The sequence below is a fragment of the Oncorhynchus clarkii genome, chromosome 12 (assembly GCF_045791955.1).
Source record: "Oncorhynchus clarkii lewisi isolate Uvic-CL-2024 chromosome 12, UVic_Ocla_1.0, whole genome shotgun sequence".
Taxonomy (NCBI): domain Eukaryota; kingdom Metazoa; phylum Chordata; class Actinopteri; order Salmoniformes; family Salmonidae; genus Oncorhynchus; species Oncorhynchus clarkii.
In genome coordinates this window covers 25044467-25072126 of record NC_092158.1, presented here as the reverse complement: position 1 = coordinate 25072126, position 27660 = coordinate 25044467, and the positions used below count along the sequence as shown (strand labels likewise).

The 27660-nt window shown below is 43.3% G+C and overlaps 1 protein-coding gene across 1 annotated transcript; it reads left to right on the top strand.

Annotated features, from left to right (window-relative positions):
• Positions 1–26042, top strand: LOC139422919 (ubiquitin carboxyl-terminal hydrolase 32-like). The gene is made up of 34 exons (XM_071174390.1): positions 1–219; positions 4435–4562; positions 13809–13914; positions 14186–14304; positions 15324–15483; positions 15580–15711; positions 15797–15904; positions 16000–16115; positions 16268–16330; positions 16431–16514; positions 16620–16681; positions 16795–16897; positions 17012–17204; positions 17389–17546; positions 17679–17819; positions 17953–18073; positions 19089–19243; positions 19800–19881; positions 19970–20044; positions 20286–20424; positions 20598–20703; positions 20815–20988; positions 21321–21495; positions 21816–21967; positions 22067–22184; positions 22416–22621; positions 22735–22919; positions 23030–23116; positions 23201–23321; positions 23444–23635; positions 23813–24056; positions 24143–24525; positions 24662–24754; positions 24880–26042. Exons 1-34 carry the CDS (start codon positions 162–164, stop codon positions 25051–25053), a joined length of 4713 nt encoding a protein of 1570 aa, XP_071030491.1. The 5' UTR covers positions 1–161; the 3' UTR covers positions 25054–26042.
• Positions 26043–27660: the final 1618 nt, after the last annotated feature.

The following is a 27660-nucleotide window of genomic DNA, read 5'->3' as shown; positions in this document are numbered from 1 at the left end:
GACTCGGGGGGGGGCGTTGGCGTTGTAAAGGCGTCAGTAGACGCATAGCTGGCTACATTATTAGATAGTTATGACTGCCGTGTGTGTATAAGCTAAACCTACAAAGCAGTTCATAACAACCTGTTTTATTTGTTAAGATGTTGCTATGAAATGAGAAAAACATGGGAGCTAAAGAGTCAAGGATAGGTTTCCTCTCGTACGAAGAGGCCATCAACAGAGGTAAAAATTGATAATTTGCTAACCTTGGCTAGCTGTAAACATTAGCGTTATAGACAGCTAGCTAATGAAGGTAAGGCTAGCTAACTGTTGGGTGGGTAATGTGTTAACAGTACTAACGTTACTAGCTAGAAGGCGAACAACAATGGGACAGGCAACTAACTAGCTAGATAACCTTGTCAATTGTACTAAAGTGAAATTCAAATATACCAGCGGGTCCAGGTAGGCGGTTAGCTAGGTAAATTAACAGGCTATCTTAAATTTACCCTAAAACCGCTACTGCCCTCGGGATCAGGTAGAGGCCAACGACCGGAAACTAAGAACTAGAGCTATCTGCACTTAGGTCACCTAGAAGTAAATTAATGACACCAAGTAGCCGCTGTTTGTTGACATTGTGTGTGCCTGGTGGTACTGTGTGGGCGGATTCGATTATGTTGAGCCGCGGGGCACCGGGCAAAGGCCAGTCACGTCATCGGGCGAAAATGGGAGGGAGGAGCGCCATTCTCAAATCTAACCGTAATTTGTGCATCGTTTCCTAAATCTTTCAATTTTCGAACTATTTTTCATTGGGAAGGCAGATGAAGCGTTTTTATCAAAAACAAAAACTTTTGCATGGGATAACACAGAATCATACTAATGACTACACGTGCCTAATTATGTCACCTTTGTTTTGAGCTGACATCGAGGTGGACTTTAAAAGGGGCTCCTGGCTCATGTCTGGGATGCAGCCCAGTTCCAAATCAACTTTCAACAGATGCAAAACACACACAGGGCCCCCGGGTGCGATTAATTTAACCCCCCCAGTGTTAAAATGTTAAATATTCATGATCCACTATATATACAAAAGTATATGGACACCCCTTGCCACACCCGTTGCTGACGGGTGTATAAAATCGAGCACACAGCCATGCAATCTCCATAGACAAACAAGAGCTCAGTGACTTTCATTGTGGCACCTTTCTAACAAGTCAGTTCCTCAAATTTCTGCCCTGTTAGAGCTGCCCCGGTCAACTGTATGTGCTGTTATTGTGAAGTGGAAACGTCTAGGATTAACAACTGCTCAGATGTGAAGTTGTAGGCCACCCAAGCTCACAGAACGGGACCTCAGAGTGCTAAAGCACATAAAAATAGTCTGTCCTCGAGTTCCAAACTGTCTATGGAAGCTACATCAGCACAATATCTGTTTTTGTCAGGTGCTTCATGAAATAGGTTTCCATGGCTTCGCAGCTTCGCACAAGCCTAAGATCGTCATGCGCGATGGCAAGCGTCGGCTGGAGTGGTGTAAAGCTCGCTGCTGTTGGACTCTGGAGCAGTGGAAACGCATTCTCTGGAATGATGATGCCAGTAGAACGCTACCTGCCCAAATGCATAATGCCAACAGTCTCAACGTCAACAGTGACGAGGCGACTCTGGGATGCTGGCCTTCTAGGCAGAGTTGCAAAGAAAAATACATATCTCAGACTCGCCAATAAAAAGAAAAGATTAAGATGAGCAAAAGAACACAGACACTCGACAGAGGAACTCTGCCTAGAAGGGCAGCACCCCAGAGTCGCCTCGTCACTGTTGACGTTGAGACTGGTGTTTTGCGGGTACTATTTAATGAAGCTGCCAGTTGAGGACTTGTGGGTGGGCCTATGACCTCCCAGGCCCACCCATGGCTGTGCCCCTGCCCAGTCATGTAAAATCCATAGATTAGTGCCTAATTCATTTATTTCAATTGATCTATTTCCTTATGAACGAACTCAGTAAAATCATTCAAATTGTAGCATGTTGCGTACATTTTTTTCTTCAGTATAGTTAGCTGACAGACTAACGTTACTAGCAGTATACTGATGTTGGTGTATTTGTCTCTGCCAATACTGTATTGTTGACATGGTGTCTGTCCTTTGTGCCAATGTTTCTAGTTAATATATGATATTCAGGCCTAGCCTAAAGCTGGAATTTGTGCAATCAGGGACCTAGAAAAGCCATATACAGTGCATTTGGAAACTATTCTGACCCCTTGACTTTTTCCACATTTTGTTACGTTACCTTATTCTAAAATTGATTCAATATTTGTTTTTCCTTATCAATCAACACACAATACCCTACCATGACAAAGCAAAAAGTGTTTCATTCCTCTCTGCTGATCCTCTCAAGCTCTGTCAGGTTGGATGTGGAGTGTTGCTGCACAGCTATTTTCAGTTCTCTCCAGAGATTTTCGATCGGGTTCAGGTCCGGGCTCTGGCTGGGCCACTCAAGGACATTCAGAAACTTGTCCCGAAGCCACTCATCAAGTTTTATGTCACATGGGCCGAATACAACAGTGAAATGCTTACTTACAAGCCCTTATCCAACAATGCAGTTAAGAAAATACCTTAAAAAAAGATAAAAGTAACAAATAATTAAAGAGCAGCGGTAAAATAACAATAGCGAGGCTTTATACAGGGGGTACCGGTACACCGTCAATGTGCTGGGGCACCGGTGTCGAGGTAATATGTACATGTAGGTAGAGTTATTAAAGTGACTATGCATAGATAATAAGAGCAGCAGCAGCGTATGGGAGGGGCAATGCAAATAGTCTGGGTAGCCATTTGATTAGATGTTCAGGAGTCTTATGGCTTGGGGCTAGAAGCTGTTTAGAAGCCTCTTGGACCTAGACTTGGTGCTCTGGTACCGCTTGCCGTACGGTAGCAGAGAGAACAGTTTATGACTATGGTGGAGTCTTTGACAATTATTAGGGCCTTCCTTTGACGCCTCCTGGTATAGAGGTCCTGGATGGCAGGAAGCTTGGCCCTGATGATGTACTAGCAGTATAATGCTAGTATACATCTTCGCCTCCATCCTGCATTGTCTTGGCTGTGTGCTTAGGGTCGTTGTCCTGTTGGAAGGTGAACCTTCGCCCCAGTCTGAGGTCCTGAGCGCTTTGGAGCAGGTTTTCATCAAGGATCTCTCTATTTTGCTCCGTTCATCTTTGCCTGCATCCTGACTATTTTCTCAGTCGCTGAAAAACATCCCCACAGCATGATGCTCCCTCCACCATGCTTCACCGTAGGGATGGTGCCAGGTTTCCTCCAGATATGACACTTGGCATTCAGGCCAAAGAGTTCATTCTTGGTTTAATCAGACCAGAGAATCTTGTTTTCTCATGGTCTGTCATGTGCTTTTTACTGAGGAGTTGCTTCCTTCTGGCCACTACCATAAAGGCCTAATTGGTGAGGTGATTCTGAGATAGTTGTCCTTCTGTAAGGTTTTCCCATCTTCACAGAGGAACTCTGTCACTCTGTGAGAGTGACAATCAGGTTCTTGGTCACCTCCCTGACCAAGGCCCTTCTCCCCAAGTTGCTCAGTTTGGCTGGGCAGCCAGCTCTAGGAAGAGTCTTTGTGGTTCCAAACGTCATCCATAATAAGAAAGCTGGAGGCCACTGTGTTCTTGGGGACCTTTAATGCTGCAGAATGTTTTTGGTACCCTTCCCCAGATCTGTGCCTCGACACAATCCTGTCTCGGAGCTCTATGTACAATCCCGTCAACCTCATGGCTTGGTTTTTGCTGTATCATGTGCTGTCAACTGTGGGACCTTATATAGACGTGTGCCTTTCCAAATCATGTCCAATCAATTGAATTTACCACAGGTAGACTCCAAGTTGTAGAAACATCTCAAGGATGATCAATGCAAACAGGATGCACCCGATCTCTATGAAGTCTCATAGCAAAGGGTCTGAATACTTTTGTAAATTAGCTATGTTTTTTTATTTGTGAAACCTGTTTTTGCTTTGTCATAATGGAGTATTGTGTGTAAATTGCTGAGGATTTTTATTTAATCAATTTTATAGTAAGGCTACAGTGTCTTTGGAAAGGCAAAATGTGGAAAACGTAAATGGGTCAGAATACTTTCCAAAGGCACTGTAGCTAACAGCTGACGAAGCTAACTGGCAGTATACTGTTGTTGTTGTTGATGATGATGGTGGTGTATGTGCGTCTGCCAGTTCCCTATTGTAGTGCTGAGCACTTGCAAGCATTTCTAAATCTGGCTGGGTGGCAGACATATACCTTCCAGCAATTACTGATTAGTTATGATAGTTGCTATGGTAATACAATGTAATAGCTATTGTGGGTTTGGTTTAGACTGCCTAAGATTGTATTGTTGACCAGGGTTTAATGCTCTGCCTGACCATACAGTCCATGTTTTAATTCACAGAAAAGCTTCTTCACAATCTCTGTGTCTCTATCCCTCCCAGTAACTAATGTGGAACTCCAGCGTCTGAAGGATGCCTTCCGGAGGACCAGTGGCCTGTCCTGTTACATGAGCCAGCAGTGCTTCCTCAGGGAGGTGCTGGGAGACGTCGTACCACCCAGGATTGCTGAGGTGAGCCTTGTTCAACAGACAGACGGCCCCAGTGTTACATGAGGTCTGATGGGAGAGTCTCAATGTAATTTCCGCAAGCCGTGACACCCACCATTTCAGATTGTTCTGATATAGTTTCTGCAGTTCGAAACAGATAAGAGGAGCGGATCCACCTGTACCTGAGACCACCTTTCCCGGATCCAGAATTCTATGTCACAAGTCGGTTTGCACATTTTGGGGAATATTCAGAGGTGGAAACTTTCTGTGGGATTTAACAGGAATATATGCAAATTAATATTAATACCATTTAAATGTAGATGTTTTTTGCATTGGATATATTTACCATATCATATGGAGACAGAATAAAAACTTTTTATCTTATCATAGTGGACATAATTGCAAATGATGATAAAATCCTTCCAATAGAAAAACCCCCAAACATTTTTTGTTACGAATTGAACTTGAATTAAATCAGTTGGCTCTTCACATGGGATGATTTCACTGAACAGCAAAATGGAATATTGAATGATCCCCACTGATCCATTGCATCTGCTGATATGGACTGCCTCATCAAGGACCCCAAAAACGTTTTCAAAATGCATCCATAAAATTATAGTCTAGAAACTAAAGCTTTGGTTGTCTTCCTCTCAGGCTTCCATTTCTTCTCCCTGGACCTCCTCAATGTCCACCTCTTGAACATCAGACTCTGAGGCCTCATCTTCACTGTCACTTTCCAACCCTGTTGAGGATGGCTCATTGTCAGGCTCAAAAAGCCAAAAAGTTGCCCGGATGGCCACCAATTTTTCAACCCATGCATTGGTCAGCCTGTTGCATGCTTTGGTGTGTGTGTTCCCAAACAAGGACCTTTTGCGTTCTGAGGCGGCTGATGTTTGTGGAATTTGGAGAATGATTGATTGAGGCAACAGGGAAAGGCACCTCAGATCCACAAAGTCCCTTCCACCAGGTGGCTGATGCCATATGTTGGCACTGCCATAATGCATCTCCATCCCAAAGCCCTAGCTTAGAAGTGTACTTTGCCAGACTGCCAAGAACCTTGCCCTCATCCAGGCCAAGGTGGCGAGACACGATAGGCCTTGTTGATCTCTGCACCAGACAGGATGCTTTTGCCAGCATACTTGGGGTCCAACAATGTTGGATGGGCTTCAGGCAGAAGTCTTCACGCTTTTTGATGTATTTCAGAACTGCAGTTTCCTCTGCTTGGAGCAACAGTGAAGTGGGCAGGGCAGTACGGATTTCTTCTCTTACATCTGCAAGCAGAGTCTGAACATCAGGCAGGATGGCATTATCTCCCTCAATCTGTGCAATGGCTACTGCTATAGGTTTCAGGAGTTTCGGGCTGCTTATCACTCTTTCCCGAAATACATCATCCAGGAGGATTCTCTTGATGGGGCTGTCCATATCGGCAGACTGATATGGCCATTTCTTGGAGAGACTCCTTCCCCCCCAGGAGACTGTCAAACATGATCTTGACAACACCACCCCAACGGGTGTTGCAGGGCAGCTTCAATGTGGTGCTCTTATTCTTCTCACTTCAAATCTAACATTATTTGTCACATGCGCCGAATACAACAAGTGTAAACTTTACCGTGAACTGCTTACTGACAAGCCCTTAACCAACAGTGCAATTCAAGAAGAGTTCAAATATTTACCAAGTAGACTAAAGTAAAAATTAACACAATAACTAGGCTATATACAGGGGGCACCGGTACCGAGTCATTGGGGGTACAGGTTAGTTGAGGTAATTTGTACATGTAGGTGGGGGTGAAGTGACTATGAATAGATCACAAACGGCAAGTAGCAGCAGTGTACAAAAGGGGGGGGGGGGGGGGGGGGTTCAATGTAAATTGTCTGGTGGCGATTTTATTAATTGTTCAGCAGTCTTTGCTTGGTGAGATTGCTGCTATAACTACATGACCCTTCACATACCTTACCATTTCCTTGGCTCTCTTGTAGAGGGTATCCATTGTTTTCAGTGCCATGATGTCCTTGAGGAGCAGATTCAACGCATGAGCAGCACAGCCAATGGGTGTGATGTGAGGGTAGGACTACTCCACTTTAGACCAAGCAGCCTTCATGTTCGCAGCATTGTCTGTCACCAGTGCACATACATTCTGTGTTCCAAGGTCATTGACCTTCAGCTCATCTGCAGTGTAGAGATGGTTGTGTCTATGCTCTTGTAAAATACTGTTTGAAGGGTGGAGATGATGTAGTTAATTAGTCCTTGCCCGTGAACATTCTACCACCAATCAGAGATGATTGCAATACAGTCTGCTTTCTCTATGATTTTCTTGACCTTCACTTGAACTCTGTTGAACTCTGCATCCAGCAAATGAGTAGATATAGCATGTCTGGTTGGAGGGGTGTATGCTGGGCGAAGAACATTTCAAAAATCTCTTCCAATACACTTTGCCTGTGAGCATCAGAGGTGAACCAGATGCATACACAGCTCAAGCAAGACATTCATCAGCATTTCTCTGACTATGTTCCTCCATTGAGTCAAAAAAACTTCTGATTCCAGAAAGACCATAAGCTGTTGCTATCGATAAGGTGTCTGATTCATAATTTTCACCTTGAATAGAGGTAGAGGGACATTTGTCAGAGATTGCTTGTTGAGAGTGCTGATGGAACTTTATGCACTTGGCCAGATTATTCTGCCTCTTTGTTGCATTCTTTACATGATTTGGCACTACATTAGCTTCAGTGAAATGTCTCTACACATCAGATAGTGTCCGTGGCATTTTCCTGTAAAGAGTTTAAAAAATGAGTTTAAAAAATCAAAAAAAACAATTCCATGTACAGATAAATAGTTAAACAGTTATATTAAACAACTCCTTTGTAAAATATATGTTTTAAAAAATTAAACATGTATGTAAACAGGGGAATTAACACTCCTCACTTAGCAGGCTCAAGCGAGCTAAAACCCACATGGTTGCAAAAACGAACTAGCAGAAATTGTGAACAAGGTAGAAATGATTTAAACACACTTTGCTGTAGGCTACTATTTACTGGGGTAAATTTATTTGATATGACAGAGTTCAAACGTAACAGAATGCATGTTGTCCTGTTGGCTCAGACAGTGTAGTTGTGTGGGCTCAATAGCATCTCATTAGTGTGCAAGATCTTGAGAACCAGCTGTACATGTGATGGAAGAGTGCACTGCGAATGTGATGGAAGAATGCACTGTGCATGCAGAGGGTTGCGATTCCATTGAATTGGGGATAGTTTAACCAAAATATGCCACAAGACCTAGAATTGCCTTATGTGTATCTCACAAAAAAGGGTCACTGTTATAAGCTAACTTTTTTTAATGTATTCAAGCAACAAAAAAAACAAATTCCAGGACTTAACTTTCCATGGAAAATTTCCGGAAATTTATCGGAAAGTTTCCGACCCTTCTGGTATCGGCTATGTGTAATTTTAACTGTCTTGTCTGGAAGGCCGAACGTGACTGCTGCAGTAGAGAGAGAGCGAGACATTTTATAATTTATGCTGATGATTTTGCATTTCACGAGAGTGAAAAGTCAAAAGTTTGGACACACCTACCCATTCCAGGGTTTTTCTTTATTTTTTGCTATTTTCTACATTGTAGAATAATGGTGAAGACATCAAAACTATAAGATAACACATGGAATCATGTAGTATCCAAAAAAGTGTTAAACAAATCAAAATTGATTTTATATTTGAGATTCTTCAAAGTAGCCACCCTTCGCCTTGATGACAGCTTTGCACACTCTTGGCATTCTCTCAACCAGCTTTATGAGGTAGTCACCTGAAATGCATTTCAATTAACAGGTGTGCCTTGTTAAAAGTTAAACAGTTTTTCTTAATGTGTTTGAGCCAATCAGAAGATACCCCTATTTGGTAAAAGACCAAGTCCATATTATGGCAAGAACAGCTCAAACAAGCAAAGTGAAATGACAATCCATCGTTACTTTAAGACATAGACAGTCAATGTGGAAAATTTCAAGAACTTTGAAAGTTTCTTCAAGTGCAGTCGCAAACACGAAACGCAATGATCAAACTGGCTCTCATTAGGACCGCCACAGGAAAGGAAGACTGAGAGTTACCTCTGCTGCAGAGGATAAGTTCATTAGAGTTAACTGTACCTCAGATTGCAGTCCAAATAAATGCTTCACAGACTTCAAGTAACAGACACATCTCAACATCAACTTTTCAGAGGAGACTGTGTGATTCAGGCCTTCATGGTCGAATTGCTGCAAAGATCCACGACTAAAGGACACCAACAATAAGAAGACTTGCTTGGGCCAAGAAACACAAGCAATGGACATTAGACCGGTGGAAATCTGTTCTTTGGTCTGATGAGTCCAAATTAGATTTTTGGTTGCAACTGCCGTGTCTTTGTGAGACGCATAGTAGGTGAATGGATGATGTGGGGGTGCTTTGCTGGTGACATGAATTCAAAATAAATCACAGACCAAGGCACACATAACCAGCATGGCTCCCACAGAATTCTGCAGCAATATGCCATCCCTTCTGGTTTGCGCTTAGTGAGACTATAATTTGTTTTTCTACAGGACAATGACCCAATATACACCTGGCTTTTTATGGGCTATTTGACCATGGAGACTGATGGAGTGTTGCATCAGGTGACCTGGCCTCCACAATCACCCGACCTCAACCCAATTGATATGGTTTGGGATGAGTTGGACTGCAGAGTGAAGGAAAAGCAGCCAACAAGTGCTCAGCATATGTGGGAACTCCTTCAAGACTGTTAGGAAAGCATTCCTCATAAAGCTGGTTGAGAAAGTCCCAAGAGTGTCCAAAGTTGTCATCAAGGCAAAGGGTGACTTCTTTGAACAATCAAACATCTGTTTTGATTTGTTTAACACTTTTGGTTACTATATGATTTCATATGTGTTACTTCATAGTTTTGATGTCTTCACTATTATTCTACAATGTATAAAATAGTAAAAATAGAGAGAACCCTGGAATGAGTAGGTGTGGCCAATCTTTTGACTGGTACTGTAGATTGGCAATAGGCTACAGGCATAGAGCCTCGACTCCATGTGTGGCAAAAGTTAATAGATATCTAGTAAATAGAAGATGGAATTAAAAATACGAAATTGAAGTTTAAAGGTGAATGATAGGCGTCTCTAGTAACCGAACGAATAGAACGACCGACCAGCTGGCTTGGGTAGCAACACTAGATTTGTGTTGGGACTACATCTTGTGGAAGGGTGAAATAATATTAATCAAAATAAGGTTATTGATGAAAATATGTCAGTCATTATTTTAATATTTTGGTAACCCGTTGTATTAAATTGATAATGCCCTCGAAGCCGGTGCTTGGAGGATATATTGGCATGGGTTGCCTAACAACACCTGTGCCAATATATCCTCCTAACACTGGCTTCGAGGGCATTATCACTCAACCGTAGGATGAGAAAGTGTATGCACTGCAGCCTCAGTTATCCTAGCTAGCTAACTGTACTATGTATTCATATTTGATAATAAATAACCTAGCTATGGCAACTATTAGTCTACTATAGTGCGAGTTGGCTTGGTTGGTTGCTGTCTCTCCCTCCTCCTTTTTGGACACGTGATGACCTCTAATTCTTGCAACATTATTATGCTGTAATGTAATTTGATCTCTGAGAAAATAAGCTATTGGCCATTTTCATTTATACGATTCACATAATATTCAATAAATATAGTACCTAACATCCGATTTGGACCAAACTTGTTTTTTTAAGACCTGAGGAATCCAAAGTTCAATAAGCCACCCACATATCCCACCATAACAACCAGTATACAATATCAGTTCTTTATGTCTGACAAGAAGTATGGAGCTGTCGCTCGGGAGTATTGCTTCTTCATCCTTTGTAATGGATTCCTTGTTAATCTGATATGTTTCAGGTTGAGGTAGTTTTGCGATTCAACACTAACTAGCCTTACCCATAGACTTTCAGTCATTGAAAGCTATCTGCTAGCATGAAGTAACCCTTTAATGGTGCAGATGGTGCTTGTTTTGGAATATAACGTGTCCTCTCTATTTGGTCAAGAAAATAACCTTGCTGGATAACTTGGATGCATGAATTTCACCTTTTACGTCCATGTTATCATCCACAATTACAATCCAGTATTCATCATAGCAGCAAACTAGAAAATCAGATGCTCGCACATTCACCATTTTATATCTGGATTTTCCGAGGACTAAGTCAAACTTAATGGCATAATCTGTGTCAGTATCTAGGTTTCCATTCAATTTTGGACAGATTTTCATGCAAATATTTTAAAATCTGCATAAAACAATGTGCATTTTCCCACCATATATTTTTTTATAACTCACTTATTGGGGATAAAAGTATGCACTTTTGACGTAGTGCACATAAAATAACTTTTGCGGTTAAATTCTTATGTATTGAATGAAAATTCAAGTTAAATGGGTTTCATCGTATTTAATGCTACTGATGGTTTTGGCACAAACGGTTGCGTTATATAGCAAACGTGCCCACTCTGGTCTTGCCACTTGCGCTCTAGCCAACAGCTCGCAGATGCAGTACGGGTAGGCCACCTATATTGAAAATATTATGCATATACCGGTGTAATTTTTATTTGTCAAAAGGCAGCCAAGCATCGATCATCGTCACTAGAATAAGACCCTCGCTTTTTAAAGGAGCATCAAGCACATCAAATGAACTTTCACCACCCTGTGAAGTTCATCCTAACTTATTTAATCTGTAGCCTAATAAACTGCATGGTTTCCCTAGTCGTAGTGGGAGGACCACGCAAGTTTACTTCGATATGATGTTTATTATATCAATATTTGCTCATTTATGCGAGAAATGGCAGTGGAAGAAATTTTACCGACACCTTGTCAAATGAACAAATTGTCTGTCGGCATATATGAAATTGTACTGGCGTATCCTGTTTCCATCAGCCCGGTCGTGACTTTTTTCATTCGTCAGGTAATTGGTTGGATGGAAACCTGGTTACTGGAAACTCTGCACCTATGAGGCTTTTGTAGAGTGGAACAAAGTGATGGAAGCTGCAGGGTCCTGGCAGAGTCATTGTGTTCGCATATCTTTCCCTGAGTTCTATGCACACATTTTCCATGCTCTGTTCTATGAAAAACACTTTCACATCACATCTATGCACCACACCATCAGGTCCACAAATGCATGGCAGCCCTTGTCCACCTTTACTGCATTTAACATTAGTGACATTTTGATGTATTGTACATACGCACAGAATGTGTTCCAGATGAGCCGACTGCCACACAATGCTTTGGACAGACTGCAGTTTATTTTTGAATGCTGCATACAGTTCTTTAAGGTTGCACAGAATGAGTATTTTCTGCTCGTGAATTTTGAATTTGACAAAATCCTTTTTTCCTGGCATAAGTCTACTATATACATTGTCATTGTAGAATCTAATGACTAAATCATCAACTGGAAAATCATTGCCAAAGAGTGTTCTGGTTTGGCAACTCCATGATACCTTTCTCTGAAGCTAGTTTTCTTGCTGCCTTTATGTAAACACTGACATTAAAGACCTCTTTAGTTTTGACTATAGACCAAAATGGTGGAGCCAATTATTCATATTTGTGTCTTTTTTACTTTCTGCTGGATATTTTTTTTTTATTTCATTAAGTAAATGAGTCTGTCAAGATCTTCAGCATTTTTATTAATTTCTTTAAAGATCTCAGGCTGCTCTGAGGCACCAGTTCCTCAGGAGATACATTGACAGCTTGAGCAGCCTGCTGATGTATTGTGCATCTTTGATCTTGATCTGCACATGAAGATGTATTTTTGCGCAGGATACCTTGGAATGAGATGCCTCTCCTTTGAGCTGTAGTGGACTTAACACCAATGTCACTTAAACTGGAGTCAAGACAGGACTTCATTCTTTTAGCAGCCTGTTCACTGGTCATGATGTTGACAGATGAATTTTGTCGATCTCCATTGTCACTTTTCATTGAAAGCAATGCAACATCATGGACACAATTTCATTCCAGGGATGACATTGTCACTGAACAGTCCCTTAATTCTTAGCTACCTCCACATTTACTTCTGAGTGATCTATTTATGGCTTTCTTGTGATTATTAAATGGATCACAACATTTTCTTTTGAAGTTTGAGTAGATAATCAATAACTTTTGTAAATTGTGTGGTCATCCTCAAGTCAAACCTGTCCTCCATGAAAACAATTTTAGTTTGTCCTCTTAGCTACCTCATGCTTCAAACTAACTGCCCTTGAATAGTCCATTGAATGGCAACTCTCAGAGGTATTTCCCTATGGTGCAATTCTCATTAAGGGGTTTCCTACTAGCCCAAAACGTTGGAGCAATTGGCAAGTGACTGAAATGCTGAGCATGACAACCCTATTAAAAAGAGAACCAATTAGAACATTTTCCATAAGAAACCGTTAAACCTACGCAATAAACCATTATATAAACAATTAAGCCTTCACCAATAGAAACTATTGCAAAACACAATGTGCTTTGGGGGTATTTACCTTTTTGAAGATCATTTAGAGACCAGAACCATTAGAACTGCTGTAGCCTAGTGGTTTGCTTGTTCACCGGAAAAGGTCTAACTGCTTCAGACCTTTTTTGAAGGGATTTGGCCACATACTCAATGTATTCTCAACCAATAAAATGTTGCTCATGAGGTTGAAAACCCCAGCGCCTATACCTCTATCTGGGTAGTACCCAACTTCAGCTGTTCTGATTGGGAGGTTAACCTGTCCTCATTCCGAATCTCAACCAATCCTAATCTTAACCTTTCATTTGTATTGAATGTTTTTTATTTATTGACAACTTCTAACTGGATATAATAGTGAGCCTGTTTAGCAGCAACACCACCGTCTAGTGGTCAGAACCTGGTAATATCAGGCCATATAATGCATTCAAATGGTCTTTCAACAAAATGTTTCAGGAACGCTTATCTGTTTCAAACTACAGAAATGATTTCGGAACCATCTGAGATGGTGGGTGTCAATCCTCTTTCTTGTGTTTTTTAAGGTGGAATGACTCAGAGGAGGGATTGTAGCCTGTTGTGCTCTTCTGATATGAGTCTAACTAGCTTACTAACCTGGGCAAGCTTGCATATTTGAATTCAGCTTTAGTCCACCTGACAGGGTTATCAAAGATAATATACCTTTTAATCGATTTGTGAAAGGGAACTCACTCTCCAAATTACAACAACAAGTAGGTCAGGACTGGACCGGAATGAGTTGATATTTTTACCTGAATTGAACCCAGCTCCCTTCCCCTGTTTCTAGGTGATATACAGCTCATTCGGTGGGACCTCTAAAGGCCTGCACTTCAACAACCTAATTGTTGGCCTGGTTCTCTTGACTAGAGGGCGTGATGAAGAAAAAGCTAAATGTGAGTATTGTAACCGACAGACTTATGGAACCTCTATAGATGCTTGTGTTGACCATGTAATTACAATAATAATCATATAATTACATATATAATTTAATAGGATCTCTGAGAATAAAAACAAACAAATAGACCTTCACACAAATGGACCCCTCTTTTGTACTGGTATCTAATTTGTATTCTTGAAAATGTCTTATGCGATTCACCCCCATTGTGAATCACACCTGACAGAGTTGCTTATCAGGCTAAGCTTCTTTTTGTGGCTCTCCTTCAGACATTTTCAGTCTGTTTGCCAGCGATTTGGGCAATCATGCAACGCGAGAGGACATGGAAAGCATGCTGCAGACTGTGGATGGAGAGATCCCACTTTCTCTCAGGAAGTGTTTCTCTGAGGTTAGCTCATATGCCTTATTTGAATGAATATGTATGGGTAGCTGCCAAAACAAAGGAAACGCCAACATGAAGTGTCTTAGTAGGGCTTTGGGCCACCACGAGCTGCCAGAACAGCTTCAATGTGCCTTGGCATAGATTCTACAAGTGTCTAGAACTCTATTGGAGTTCTTCCACAACAAATTCCATAATTTGAAGTTTTGTTGATGGTTGCGGCTGTCTCGGGTGCCACTCCAGAAGTGTTAAATTGGTTTGAGATCTGGTGGTTGAGAGACACACACACACTTTAAGCTCCTTTGAGACCCCTCTTTCAGGGGTCTCTTTCAAGTCACTGAGATTTCTTCTTCTAGCCATGGTATCCAAAATAATGGGCAACTAGGCATTTTTATACATGACCCTAAGCATGATGGGATTATAATTGCTTAATTAACTCAGAAACCAAATGTGTAAAAGCACCTGCTTTCAATATGCGTTGTATCCCTCATTTACTCAAGTATTTCCTTTATTTTAGCAGTTACCTGTATTTTACTGTTTTAAACACACATTTTGACAGCCATGTTTTCACAAACTGTATGACCACCAGGGTGGTTGCAAATCTGCTATTACATGTTTACCAGGTCTATTTTATTTGTTCACTACAATCATGCCATGTATCCTTATCTAATGTAGCCTTATCTAATTGTAAGCTGCTGACAGAACATATGTTACCTGTTTGGGGTGGCAGGTAGCCTAGTGGTTAGAGCGTTGGGCCAGTAACCAAAAGGTTGCTGGATCGAACCTCAGAGCTGACAAGGTAAAAATCTGTCGTTCTGTCCCTGAACAAGGCAGTTAACCCACTGTTACCCGGTAGGCCGTCATTGTAAATAAGAATTTGTTCTTAACTGACTTGCCTAGTAAAATAAAGGTTCAATATAATAAGTGCACAGGGCTGCTAATGCTACTTTACACAGGAAGATAATTCCAGTATGTGTTTTGTACCTTTGTTCAAGGCTTAGTGGAGTTCCTGTTATTTTCTTTACCAGGGTGAGAAGGTAAATTATGAGAAATTTAAGAGCTGGCTCCTGCAGAACAAGGATGCCTTCACCTTCTCCCGCTGGCTCCTGTCCAGTGGGGTGTGTGTCACCCTGACAGACGATAGTGACACACCCACCTTCTACCAGACCTTGGCTGGAGTAACACACTGTGAGTGACTGTCATCCTGATCCTTTGGGAGATGTACTAAATAATAACCTAGGCTAGGGGTCTTGTCATGCCACTTATAGATTTTTTTTCTTGCAGTAGAGGAATCAGATATCATTGACCTGGAGAAGAGATACTGGCTGCTGAAAGCTCAGTCTCGGACAGGACGATTTGACCTGGAAACCTTTGTCGCTTTAGTTTCTCCCACTATTCATACATCCCTAAGTGAAGGTAAGAGAATACGCAGGATGTGGATTTAATTTATTGGATACTTCTTTTGAAGGCGGTCGTTACATCCATTTCTCCTTCTGTGCAGGTTTGTTTCATGCCTTTGATGAAAACAGGGACAATCACATAGATTTTAAGGAAATCTCATGTGGACTATCTGCTTGCTGCAGAGGGCCTTTGGCAGAGAGACAGAAGTGTAAGTAGATACAAGCACTAAGCCTTGCTGTTTGTCATTCTTTCACCACATTGTCAGTTTCAATTTGTGACTTTCCTCTTGTTTCTTTTCCCCAGTCTGTTTCAAAGTGTTTGACGTTGACCATGATGGGCTTCTGTCTCGAAAGGAAATCACAGAAATGGTTGGGGCATTACTGGAGGTGTGGAAAGACAATCGCATAGACCTTCTACCTGTAAGTACCATTTGGCCAGACTGGACATATGATGGACATACTGTAGATAATAATAACTGTTGTAATGTTTGTAGTTAGATTGTTTTGTTTTAACCTGTCCCATTACTACTCTGGGATCTTACTTAAGCCTTACCCTGCCTCTGTCCCTTAAGGAAGCGGACACTAATGTCCATGCCGTTGTGGAAGACATCCTGAAGGAGCATGACACCACTAAGGTATTACCTTACTGCTTGCGTGACTTTGGATTCATATAGATTTCTTTAAAGTTGTCAGAAAATGTTGAAACCGGCTATTGGTGGTTGTTGTTTTCTTTAGCAAGGGCATTTGACCCTGGAGGACTACCAAATATGGAGTGTGAAGAGTGCATTTGCCAATGAGTTCCTCAACCTGCTGTTTCAGGTAAGAGCCAGCCACCATGTGTTTCTACTTTGGTCACCATTGTGTGCTGTGTGCTTTTCTTGTTCTGCTGGATCACCAGTCTTCTGCTATCGTGTTGGTCTCTAGGTGTGTCATATTGTCCTGGGGCTGCGGCCTGCTTCCCCTGAAGAGGAGGGACAGATAATCAGGTATGTGTGTCTGTGTCACCATGTCAGTGTCCTTTCCTGCTGTCATACACATTCTTCCTTACCCCCTCATCAATCAATCAAACACTCACAAACTCACTCACTTGTGTCTGCAGGGGCTGGTTGGAGAGGGCGAGCAGACACGGCCTCCAGCCAGGAGACTACTGGTTCCTCATAGCAGTGCCATGGTGGCAGCAGTGGAGGGACTACGTTAAATATGTAAGGAAGGCTTTTTTGCTGCTTGACACCATGACCATCTGTTTATCATACTGTGCCCATTCTACACTATAATTTCTTTGCTGATGTGATTGTGGTTGTTGGCGTCTCTTCCAGGATAACAAGCATATTGTGGTGGAGCAGCCATTAGTGTTTGACACAGTGAGGAGTGGTGTAGGGATCGGAACCCAGGCCAGGGCAGAGCAAGGCCCAGAGGGGGAGAGCATGGCCAGCTCCCACAGCTCCACAGAGGAGAAGTTCGCAGACAACATCTCCAGTGCATCAGAGGCCTCCGAGACAACCAGCGGCAGTGAGTGGCTAAGAATTCTCAGCACCCCGCGTAACACTTAGTATTAGCAAAACAGTTGGATACTAGTACAGCTTAATAATAAGGAAATGCACCACTCATTATACCTGCCTGGCCTTGCATACTGTGTGCTGAGAGTGAGTGTACAACTGAATGTCATTGAAAACCATTCATTTGCTCTCCTCAGGCCTTCTACCCCGGGGCTCGACTGCTACGGATATCTGCTTTGCCCGTCAGCATGGTGACACAGACAACCAGTGCTTCCTGGGGGCTGATGGGAACATGGTGGTTCTAAGGCCTGGGGCCATCGATAACCAGCCTCTGGTCAGATCAGAGCCCTTAAAGGTAAGTTAGGCACCACAAACAACACTGTGGAAGGGGATGAACTAATTGGAGATTAAAATGTTCCTCTTCTTCAAACTGGCCTTGCCATATTATTTCAGTTTTAAATCTGTCCATCTTGAACTGTTCCCCCAGGCTCCCACATTGACAATGGAGGGGGGCCTACTGAGGCGCTCCCCGTCCCTGATTCTAGGCAGGGACTTTGAGGTTGTGCCAGAGCCTGTGTGGAGGGCACTCTACCACTGGTACGGAGCCAACCTGGGTCTCCCCAGGCCGGTACGTACATTTCAACTCTGTAAAGCAGGACCACTTGTGGATTTTCCATTAAACCATCACCATTATCATCCCTATTGATCCTGACATTGTGATAACCTCACATTCCCATCCCTTCTCCTGTTGGCATTCCCAGGTGATCAGAAACACCAAGACAGACTGTGCTGAGCTGGAGCTGTTACCCCGACACCTGCTCTTCCTGAGGCAGCAGCAGCCCCCCCCCCGCACCCCCCAGACCAACGTCTGGGTCAATATGGGTAAGAGGTTCCTCTGCATGTGTCTCCAGCGCTTCTCCAAAGGTTACAAAGCAAAGGAGGGACAAGAATAGCACAGTGCACTAGTGACTTTCTGCCCAAGAGTGTCCAAGGCCATTCAGCATGTTGATCTGAAAAGCACGTCCACTCCCGACTGCGGATGATTGAAAGACCACTCGTGCGATAGATGCGTTCTGCCTACAACACAATCACGACTCAATCTTGCAAAGTTAGATTTGGGTGGTTGCATTGAAGGGGGCTGATATTATATTGATTCAAACATAATTCCCACATTAGAGGGAAGCGTTGATCTGTTTAATGAAGTATGTAACTGGGCAAAGTAGTAAAGTTTAATCACTAGAATTCTCTGCGCGGGCTGGCATTCCTTCTGCACAGCAGTCCAGGAGGAGGAAGGCACTTAGAGGGAACATTGGTCACAAGACTTGGGGCAGCACAGGGACACAAAAATGTTTAATTACCTTTTTTTGTGACCTGAGTCTTTTAACCAAAATATCACAGATGAGACGACAGATGTCCACATGCCCCTGTAAGGGCGGGAGGTTACCATGGTAGCACGACTAGAGTCATGTTTGTGTCTGTGAGATTGAGTCTGTCTAGTAGAAGCGTTGTCTTCTCTTCCCTAGCTGTTGAAACTCAAACATAGAAAAACAACCTAGCTTGTCAACAAAACAATGTAAATAGCCAAGAAACACAAGGACAAAAAGTCTCACTTCAGCAGACTTTCGTTTTAAGTAAATTAGACCAACTTTTATGCCTGTGCGCAGCGCTTCTAAAAATAAATCTTTCACTCCGATTATCACGTTCGCACAGCCCCAGCCAGGCAGTGTTGCAGTGTGAGATTAAATGGGCTATGTAGGATCTGGGCCTCATATGTCAGAGCATTTGACCAACGCAACATGGTCTGTGTATTTTGTTCCACACCCGTTCCTGTGCTTTTTACCAATCATGTGTGCAGAGCAGTTCAATGTGTCCGTGGTGTCTCCCTGAACTCCCCCAGGTAACGTTCCCTCTGCTAGTGCCCCCCTAAAGCGTGTGTTGGTCTACACGGGCTGTTTCAGTAGGGTGGGCACCATCAAGGACATCCATGAATACCTGTCCCAGAGACTCCGCATCAAGGAGGAAGACATGCGCCTCTGGCTCTACAACAGTGAGGTTGGTGTGACTCATAGAAGGTTGACCATTTGTCAACATACACGGCAGGGTTCTACCCAAAGAATGTAAGAGAGGCACTGCGCCACCATGTGGACTTGGCTGCACCACTATTAAAAAAATAAACACAAATAAATAAATACAAAATGTAAACACACACACTGTGAATTGCTCTTGCCTGGACCTCATACCTATGGTCCCTGTTCTGTAGATCATTGAATAATGACATTAGTAGGATCCTTCTAGAAAAGATACTGTGAAGAAAATTAAATAATTATTTTGCACTTAACCAGTGTGTGCCGCTTTATTTGTTATCATTCAAGGCTCTAGATTGCAGGAAATGGCACTTACAGGTGTTCAAAAAACACACATCTCTGAGTCCAAAGGGGGCCACGGCCCTCCTTGGGACCTCCCCCTCGACTGATTCATCAGCAACACCTTGTTTAAACAAATCCCGGGGAGAAGCCTACACTGCACAAACAGACGTGCACAGTAAACACTCAAACTCAAATACTCACACACACTCTAATTTTACAGTTCAAAACATTGTATTCCACAGAATTATCTGACCCTCCTTGATGATGAAGACCATTCCCTGGAGGGGTTGAAGATTCCAGATGAACAGTACATGGTCATAGAAGGTATGCATCGTAACGACTCTCTGTGTTTTTAATGGCTCCATCATGTATTGTCAGGATGAGTAGATGAAGACACTTTTGTTTTCATCAGTTCGGAACAAGGACATGAGCTGGCCAGAGGAGATGTCTTTCATCGCTAACAGCAACAGGATGAACAGACACAATGGTAAGACCATCACTGCATACAGTTACAGCACCAACACAACATTAGCACTCCTATTATGTAATCATTATTGATAATTTAACACTAACTGAGCTGATTGCTACTTGTGTATTATAGATAAGTCTGTCAGACAGTACTTGTTTTGTGGTCTCCAAACATATTGAAGGGGTCATACTGACTGCTGTAGATGCGTTTGATGGTTGAATAGCGTCCTCAGACTGTTGCCTCCTGCTGTTGTTCACAGTCCCTACTGAGAAAGGTGCCACTGGACTGAGCAACCTTGGCAACACGTGCTTCATGAACTCCAGTATCCAGTGTGTGAGCAACACCAAGCCTCTCACAGACTACTTCACCTCAGGAAACCACCTTTACGAACTCAACAGGTATGTGTGTGCATTATTTTAGACTTAAAAGAATGCATGCTTATTATACAAGAAAGTATTATTATACATGCTTATTATACTCTTTGGGCAGAACATTGTTCAAATAAATCCACAGCAAGCAGAGATGAGTGTGCAAGTTTCTTTTTAATTTGTGCTGTTTGTCTCCATAACAGGACCAATCCAATTGGGATGCGGGGTCACATGGCCAAATGCTATGGTGATCTGGTTCAGGAGTTGTGGAGCGGAACACAGAAGAACTTGGCCCCTCTGAAACTCAGAGTATGTCCACAAACAAGCCTCCAACTGACCCCCCCCCCTCAATAACACTACAGACGACCAACCTAAATGTACTTTTTCCATTTTCTCCTTGTCCTCCGTCTCTTCCCTCAGTGGACGATAGCGAAGTACGCTCCCCGGTTCAATGGCTTCCAGCAGCAGGACTCCCAGGAGCTGCTAGCCTTCCTGCTGGATGGCCTTCACGAGGACCTGAACCGTGTTCACGAGAAGCCCTACGTGGAGCTGAAGGACAGCGACGGACGACCAGACTGGGAGGTTGCTTCTGAGGTCAGAGTTCATACACACTGTTCCTATCGTCATGGTGGGGAGATCAAGAAATAAGGCCTCAGGTGAATCACCTCATGTAGCTGTTGGGAGTATAAATGTTGATTTGGAGGTATAATATTAGATTTCTGTATCATCTTGAACTGCTAGAAGTTATCCTTTGTAGCTTACTTGGTAGAGCATGGTACTTGTAACGCCAGGGTAGTGGGTTCAATTCCCGGGGACCACTCAAACGTGAAATGTATGCACGCATGACTGTGAGTCGCTTTGGCTTAAAGGGTCTGCTAAATGGCGTATATTATTGTCTGGTGTGATGGTGAATTGTGTTCCCCCAGGCGTGGGAGAATCACTTGAGGAGAAACCGTTCCATTGTGGTGGACCTGTTCCATGGCCAGCTCAGGTCACAGGTCAAGTGCAAGACCTGTGGCCACGTCAGTGCACGCTTTGATCCCTTCAACTTCCTCTCTCTCCCTCTGCCCATGGATAACTCCATGCACGTAGAGATCATAGGTGAGCCTTATAAATCAAATTATATTGGTCACATACGCATATTTAGCAGATCTTATTGCGGGTGTAGTGAAATGCAGTGTATACAGTACTACAGTGCAACATCCAGAAAATACATTCCAAAAGATTAAACATAAGCATCATATTGGAGATATATTTCAGGAAGTCTGTCGCCTGTCCACCCTTTCTTTTACTGGTCTCTGAGCTTTACAGTGACAGTGTGGTGTTGAATAGAAAGCTATTTTGTTCCTGTTGTCTTTTGAGGGAATGCATATTGGATCCTGTGCCTCTGAAACACTTTGCTCTTTGCTTCCTCTGTCCAGTCACTAAGCTGGATGGGTCATGCCCAGTGCGGTATGGGCTCCGGCTCAATGCGGATGAGAAGTACACAGCACTGAAGAGACTCCTGAGTGAGCTCTGCTGCCTGAATCCTGAGCAGATTCTCCTGGCTGAAGTACATGCCTCCAACATTAAGGTGGGGCCGTCATCTATCCTCCAACACTGTACATCCATCCATCACACTGTCAATATCACAGTCTGCACATAGACTAATGATTGTCTACCCTATTTTTAGAATTTTCCACTGGACAACCAGAAAGTGCGTCGGGCGGTGAGCGGCTTCCTGTGTGCGTTTGAGATCCCGGTGCCAAGTGCACCCACGTCTGTGGTGTCCACTCCCACACAAACAGATGGTATACCAATTGGTTCTTCTGTTCATTAGCGACGTTTCATCTCTTTTCATTCCTTTTTTAAAGGCAATCCGTAAGAAGTGATGAAAGGGGTTTAGAATCCAAAGAAGTAGCAACCAAACACACCTTGGAATGTAAACAAATGCACAGGTTCTATTAAACAGATGAAAAAAGGTAGATACTTTGACACTGGAAAATATAACGTATAACATTTGTTCTTCGTGTCATCTCCAGAAGCTCAAGCACTAGCCTATGGGAACGCTACCATGGTAACTGACAGTAACTCTCTGAACCTGGGACTGATCCCCAAGGGCATGCCCAGCACTGTGGTTCCCTGTGGCACAGAGGGCAGCCTTGCTAACGGTCTCCCCGACGGCCCCGTGGTGCTCCCATCAGACAGCCCCTTCACTGGGTACATTATCACCATCCACAGGAAGATGGTAAGAACTGCAGGATGGGCTAAAGATGGAGAGAAGATTAGCAGTGCATCAAGATTAGTCAAAGTCTATATAATGCTCACTTCTAAACTGTGTCATTTTTGTTTGTTTCGTAGATGCGGGCAGAGTTATACTTCCTGTCCAGTCAGAAGAACCGCCCCAGCCTGTTTGGGATGCCGTTGATCGTGCCGTGTACAGTCCACACCAGGACCAGGGACCTGTATGATTCTGTGTGGACCCAGGTGTCACGCCTGGCCAGTCCCTTGCCCCCTCAGGAGGCCAGCAACCACGCCCAGGACTGGTCAGTCTCTCCAGACCACTCTCTGTATTTTGACAGGTGGCTTTGCAGTGTTTTCCTAAAGGTACAGGTGTGTGATGCTGATCGGTGTGTGTATGTGTGTGTGAACACAGTGATGACAGCATGGGCTACCAGTATCCCTTCACCCTGCGCGTGGTACAGAAAGATGGCAACTCCTGCGCTTGGTGTCCATGGTACAGGTAATTAAGTCTCACACAGTACAACATATACGGTTGAAGATGGAGAATCTGTTCATTGATACCCTGTATTGTTGTCCCCCTCAGGTTCTGCAGAGGCTGCACAGTGGAGTGTAACAATGAGAGGGCTGCTGTGGGAAATGCCTTCATGGCTGTGGACTGGGACCCCACTGCTCTGCACCTCCGCTACCAGACCTCTCAGGAGAGGGTAAGAGAGACATGAGGCTGGGGATAACAGCAGCAATGGAACCCTAGGGGTCATATCAATGTATCTATTCAATATCTAATGGATATACGTCATACACTAAGTAATGTTTGTCTGTCCTGCAGATCGTGGAGGAGCACCCCAGTGTGGAACAGAGTCGCAGGGCCCAGGCAGAGCCCATCAGTCTGGACAGCTGTCTGCAGGCCTTTACCAGTGAGGAAGAGCTGGGAGAAGATGAGCTCTACTACTGCTCCAAGTGCAAGACCCACCGCCTGGCTACCAAGAAACTGGACCTGTGGAGGCTGCCGCCCATCCTGGTCAGACATAGAGCTCATTCCCTCTGCGTTAACTTCCCTGTCCTTTCCCTATTCATATTTGTGTCAATAGGCAACAGTTGAAACCTATTGAAATATACATGAATAACCCCCAACTCAAACATTTAATGCTATGTCTGAAACTCTAAAACTCCTTTATTCTGCCCATTTGAATTGCAGATAATTCATTTAAAACGGTTCCAGTTTATGAATGGGCGGTGGATCAAATCCCAGAAGATTGTTAGGTTTCCCATGGAGACGTTTGACCCCAGTGCTTTCCTGACCCCAAGAGATGCAGACCAAAGCCAAGAGAGCTGGAGGGATAAGCTGGGGGAGGAGCTACATGACACAGAGGGAGGAGTGAAAAGGTCTGGGGGTGGAGACACTGTCTGTAACCCTGCCCTGACTCTCAACAATGGGAAAGGTTTGTATAAAATCTTGACGGGTTTCAGATGTACCTGTCATATTTTAAGGAGGCTGGTGTTCTTCTATGAATGTGTCTGTTTGCAGACCCTCTGTGCTCAGGGAGGATGGCCAGCACCCCCCTCAGCAGAGACGTCTGTCCCAACTGCAGCCCTGAGAGTGAGGGCAGGAGGCAGGGCCGTGGTCTGGTGTTTCCCACGGGAAGCAGGTACCAACTGTCCCTCAGTAAGGAGAGCCTGGACAGTGGCAGGGAGAGCCCCATGGAGCTGGAGGCCAGCAGGACGAGGATGGGGAGCATGGGAGAAGGCCTCAGTGACTCCACCTCTGGTGAGGACATGGCCAGAGAATGTGACAACACAAAGTCTGTGTCTGAGCTCAACAGCAATGGCTACACCGAGAACAGCATGGATCTGGAGGCCTCCCAGGGCCAAAGAGACCTGGATCCCATGTATAACTTGTATGCAATTTCAGTAAGTATTAAGTGGGTCAAATATTTGTTTTTCTCTGTAAGAATTTTACTGTCCTAGCCTGAAGCCTGAGAGTAAAGTAACTGTCTATCTACCATCTGAAATATCCTCTAACCCCCAATCACTTTTGGGTTTGCAGTGCCATTCAGGGATCCTAGGAGGAGGCCACTATGTGACATACGCCAAAAACCCAAATGAAAAGTGGTACTGTTACAACGACAGTAGCTGTAAGGTAAGCTGTATGCCAAAAACAGAACTTATATCTCTGCTATGTGATGCAGTGTCCATTGTCATCTGTAACTCAGTTATTTAAAGTTCACAAGTATAAACAAACCTCACTGTGTTTTCTGTGTTCAGGAATTGCAGTCAGAGGAGATTGATGCAGACTCTGCCTATATCCTGTTCTATGAGCAGCAGGAAGTGGATTATTCTCTGTTCATGCCCAAAACTGACGGCAAAAAGATGGCCGACACAACTTGCATGGACGAGGACTTTGAGTCTGACTATAAGAAGTACTGTGTTCTTCAGTAATGGACTGTCTGTCGATATGTGCTGCCGGTTCATCGACATGCTTGTGCTACAAAACCACCTTACTATTTGACTGAAATCTCTCAGGTTGAGATGAGCTGAAGCTTAGAAATCATCCCTGGTGGTTAGAAGTGGACAACCAACCATTTTTACACCTTCATAGTGGATGGACCTTTTTTTTCAAGTAATGGTACTCAAGTGTATTTCCCGCTTGCGATGTCAAACAAAACGGTGGGCTGTGTATTGGTTTGTTTTGGGGAGTGACAATGCTTAGGCCCATGGTGTTGGTCCTAGGCCAAATGTGACAAATGTGGGAGTGTGTGTTTTTGTTTGTAAACCAATGCCAGTTGCAATATGCCATTAATGTTTCGACACATTGATTGGTACGCTCTGCAGTTACATCCCCTCATTGAATAATACAAAAAAATCATTGCAGTAGAAGCAAGTGTTCACTACCTCATCATACCCTGCTTTGGACAGGAGTCAAATGCAATGTCCCAATTCTAAAATTCCCTTTTTTGTTGTCCTCCTCAAATGTAAATGATTTAGACTCCAGACCGATAGGCCTGGATTATGTTCAGTGTTTCTGAACTACATTTATGTATTTACATTGCAATGTATCTTTTGTGTTTGTTTATCGTGTCAGGTCTTTTAAGAACAAAGCCTCAGACTCTCACCGATCTGAGAGGATGTTCCTGTAGCGTCTGCTTTGTACCAATTGTGTGCAGGTCCATTCCAACAACATATCATTCTGTTCCATCACAACATTGTGATGTTATCACATCAACAGTCGTGTCATTACAGTAGTGCCACCAACAGGCTGTATCATTGTGCCCAATTTAACACAATTCTTTATATACATTACCGTTCAAAAGTTTGAGGTCACTTAGAAATGTCTGTTTTTGAAAGAATAGCACGGTTTATTTGTCCATTAAAATAACATCAAATTGATAAGATATACAGTGTAGACATTGTTAATGTTATAAAAAAAATATATTTTACCTTTATTTAACTAGGCAAGTCAGTTAAGAACAAGTTCTTATTTTCAATGACAGCCTAGGAACAGGAACTGCCTGTTCAGGGGCAGAACGACAGATTTGTACCTTGTCAGCTCGGGGATTTGAACTTGCAACCTTTCGGTTACTAGTCCAACACTCTACCCACTAGGCTACCCTGCCGCCCCGGTAGCTGGAAACGGCAGATTTATTTTAATGTAATATCTACATAGGCGTACAGAGACCCATTATCAGCAACGTCAACAGTGAAGAGGCGATTCTGGGATGCTGGCCTTCTAGACAGAGTTCCACGGTCTGTTCTTTTGCTTGTCTTAATCTTTTCTTTTTATTGGCCAGTCTGAGATATGGCTTTTTCTTTGCAACTCTGCCTAGAAGGCCAGCATCCCGGAGTCGCCTCATCACTGTTGACATTGAGACTGGTGTTTTGCGGGTACTATTTAATGAAGCTGCCAGTTGAGGACTTGTGATGTGTCTGTTTCCCAAACTAGACACTCTAATGTACTTGTCCTCTTGCTCAGATGTGCAACGGGCCTCCCACTCTTTCTATTCTGGTTAGAGCCAGTTTGCGCTGTTCTGTGAAGGGACACAGAGTTGTATGAGATCTGGAATAGCTTTAATTTCTCAGAACAAGAATAGACTGACGAGTTTCAGAAATAAGTTATTTGTTTCTGGCCATTTTGAGCCTGTAATCGGACCCACAAATGCTGATGCTCGACTAGTCTAAAGAAGGACAGTTTTATTGCTTCTTTAATCAGAACAACTGTTTTCAGCTGTGCTAACATAGTTGCAAAAGAGTTTTCTAATGATCAATTAGCCTTTTAAAATGATGAACTTGGATTAGCTAACACAACGTGCCATTGGAACACAGGTGTGATGGTTAGGCCTCTGTACGCCTATATAGATATTCCATTTTAAAAAATCTGCCGTTTCCAGCTACAAGTCATTGACAACATTAACAATGTCTACACTGTATTTCTGATCAATTTGATGTTATTTTAATGGTCAAATGTGATTTTTCCTTAAAAAAAACAAGGACATTTCTAAGTGACCCTAAACTTTTGAACGGTAGTGTATACAGTTGAAGTTGGAAGTTTACATACACCTTAGCCAAATACATTTAAACTCAGTCCTTGCTCGCACACGCTTTTTCAGTTCTGCCGTCAAATTTTCTATAGGATTGAGATCAGGGCTTTGTGAGGGCCACTCCAATACCTTGAATTTGTTGTCCTTAAGCCATTGTGCCACAACTTTGGAAGTATGCTTGGGGTCATTGTCCATTTGGAAGACCCATTTGCGACCAAGCTTTAACTTCCTGACAGATGTCTTGAGATGTTGCTTCAATATATCCACATTTTCCTTCAGAAAATAGATGGCATCATGAGGAAGTGCACCAGTCCTACCTGCAGCAAAGCACCCCCACAACATGATGCTGCCCCCCCCCCTGCTTCACGGTTGGGCTGGTGTTCTTCGGCTTGCAAGCCTCCTCCTTTTTCCTCCAAACATAATGATGGTCATCAAGGCCAAACAGTTGCATTTTTGTTTCATCAGACCAGAGGACATTTCTCCAAAAAGTACGATCTTTGTCCCCATGTGT

Coding starts and splice junctions, on each gene's coding strand:
- LOC139422919 (XM_071174390.1), top strand. CDS start 162: ATGGGAGCTAAAGAGTCAAGGATAGGTTTCCTCTCGTACGAAGAGGCC. Junction 13,915..14,185: donor TGATGAAGAAAAAGCTAAAT/GTGAGTATTGTA, acceptor GCTCTCCTTCAG/ACATTTTCAGTCTGTTTGCC. Junction 24,526..24,661: donor ATAACTTGTATGCAATTTCA/GTAAGTATTAAG, acceptor TTGGGTTTGCAG/TGCCATTCAGGGATCCTAGG.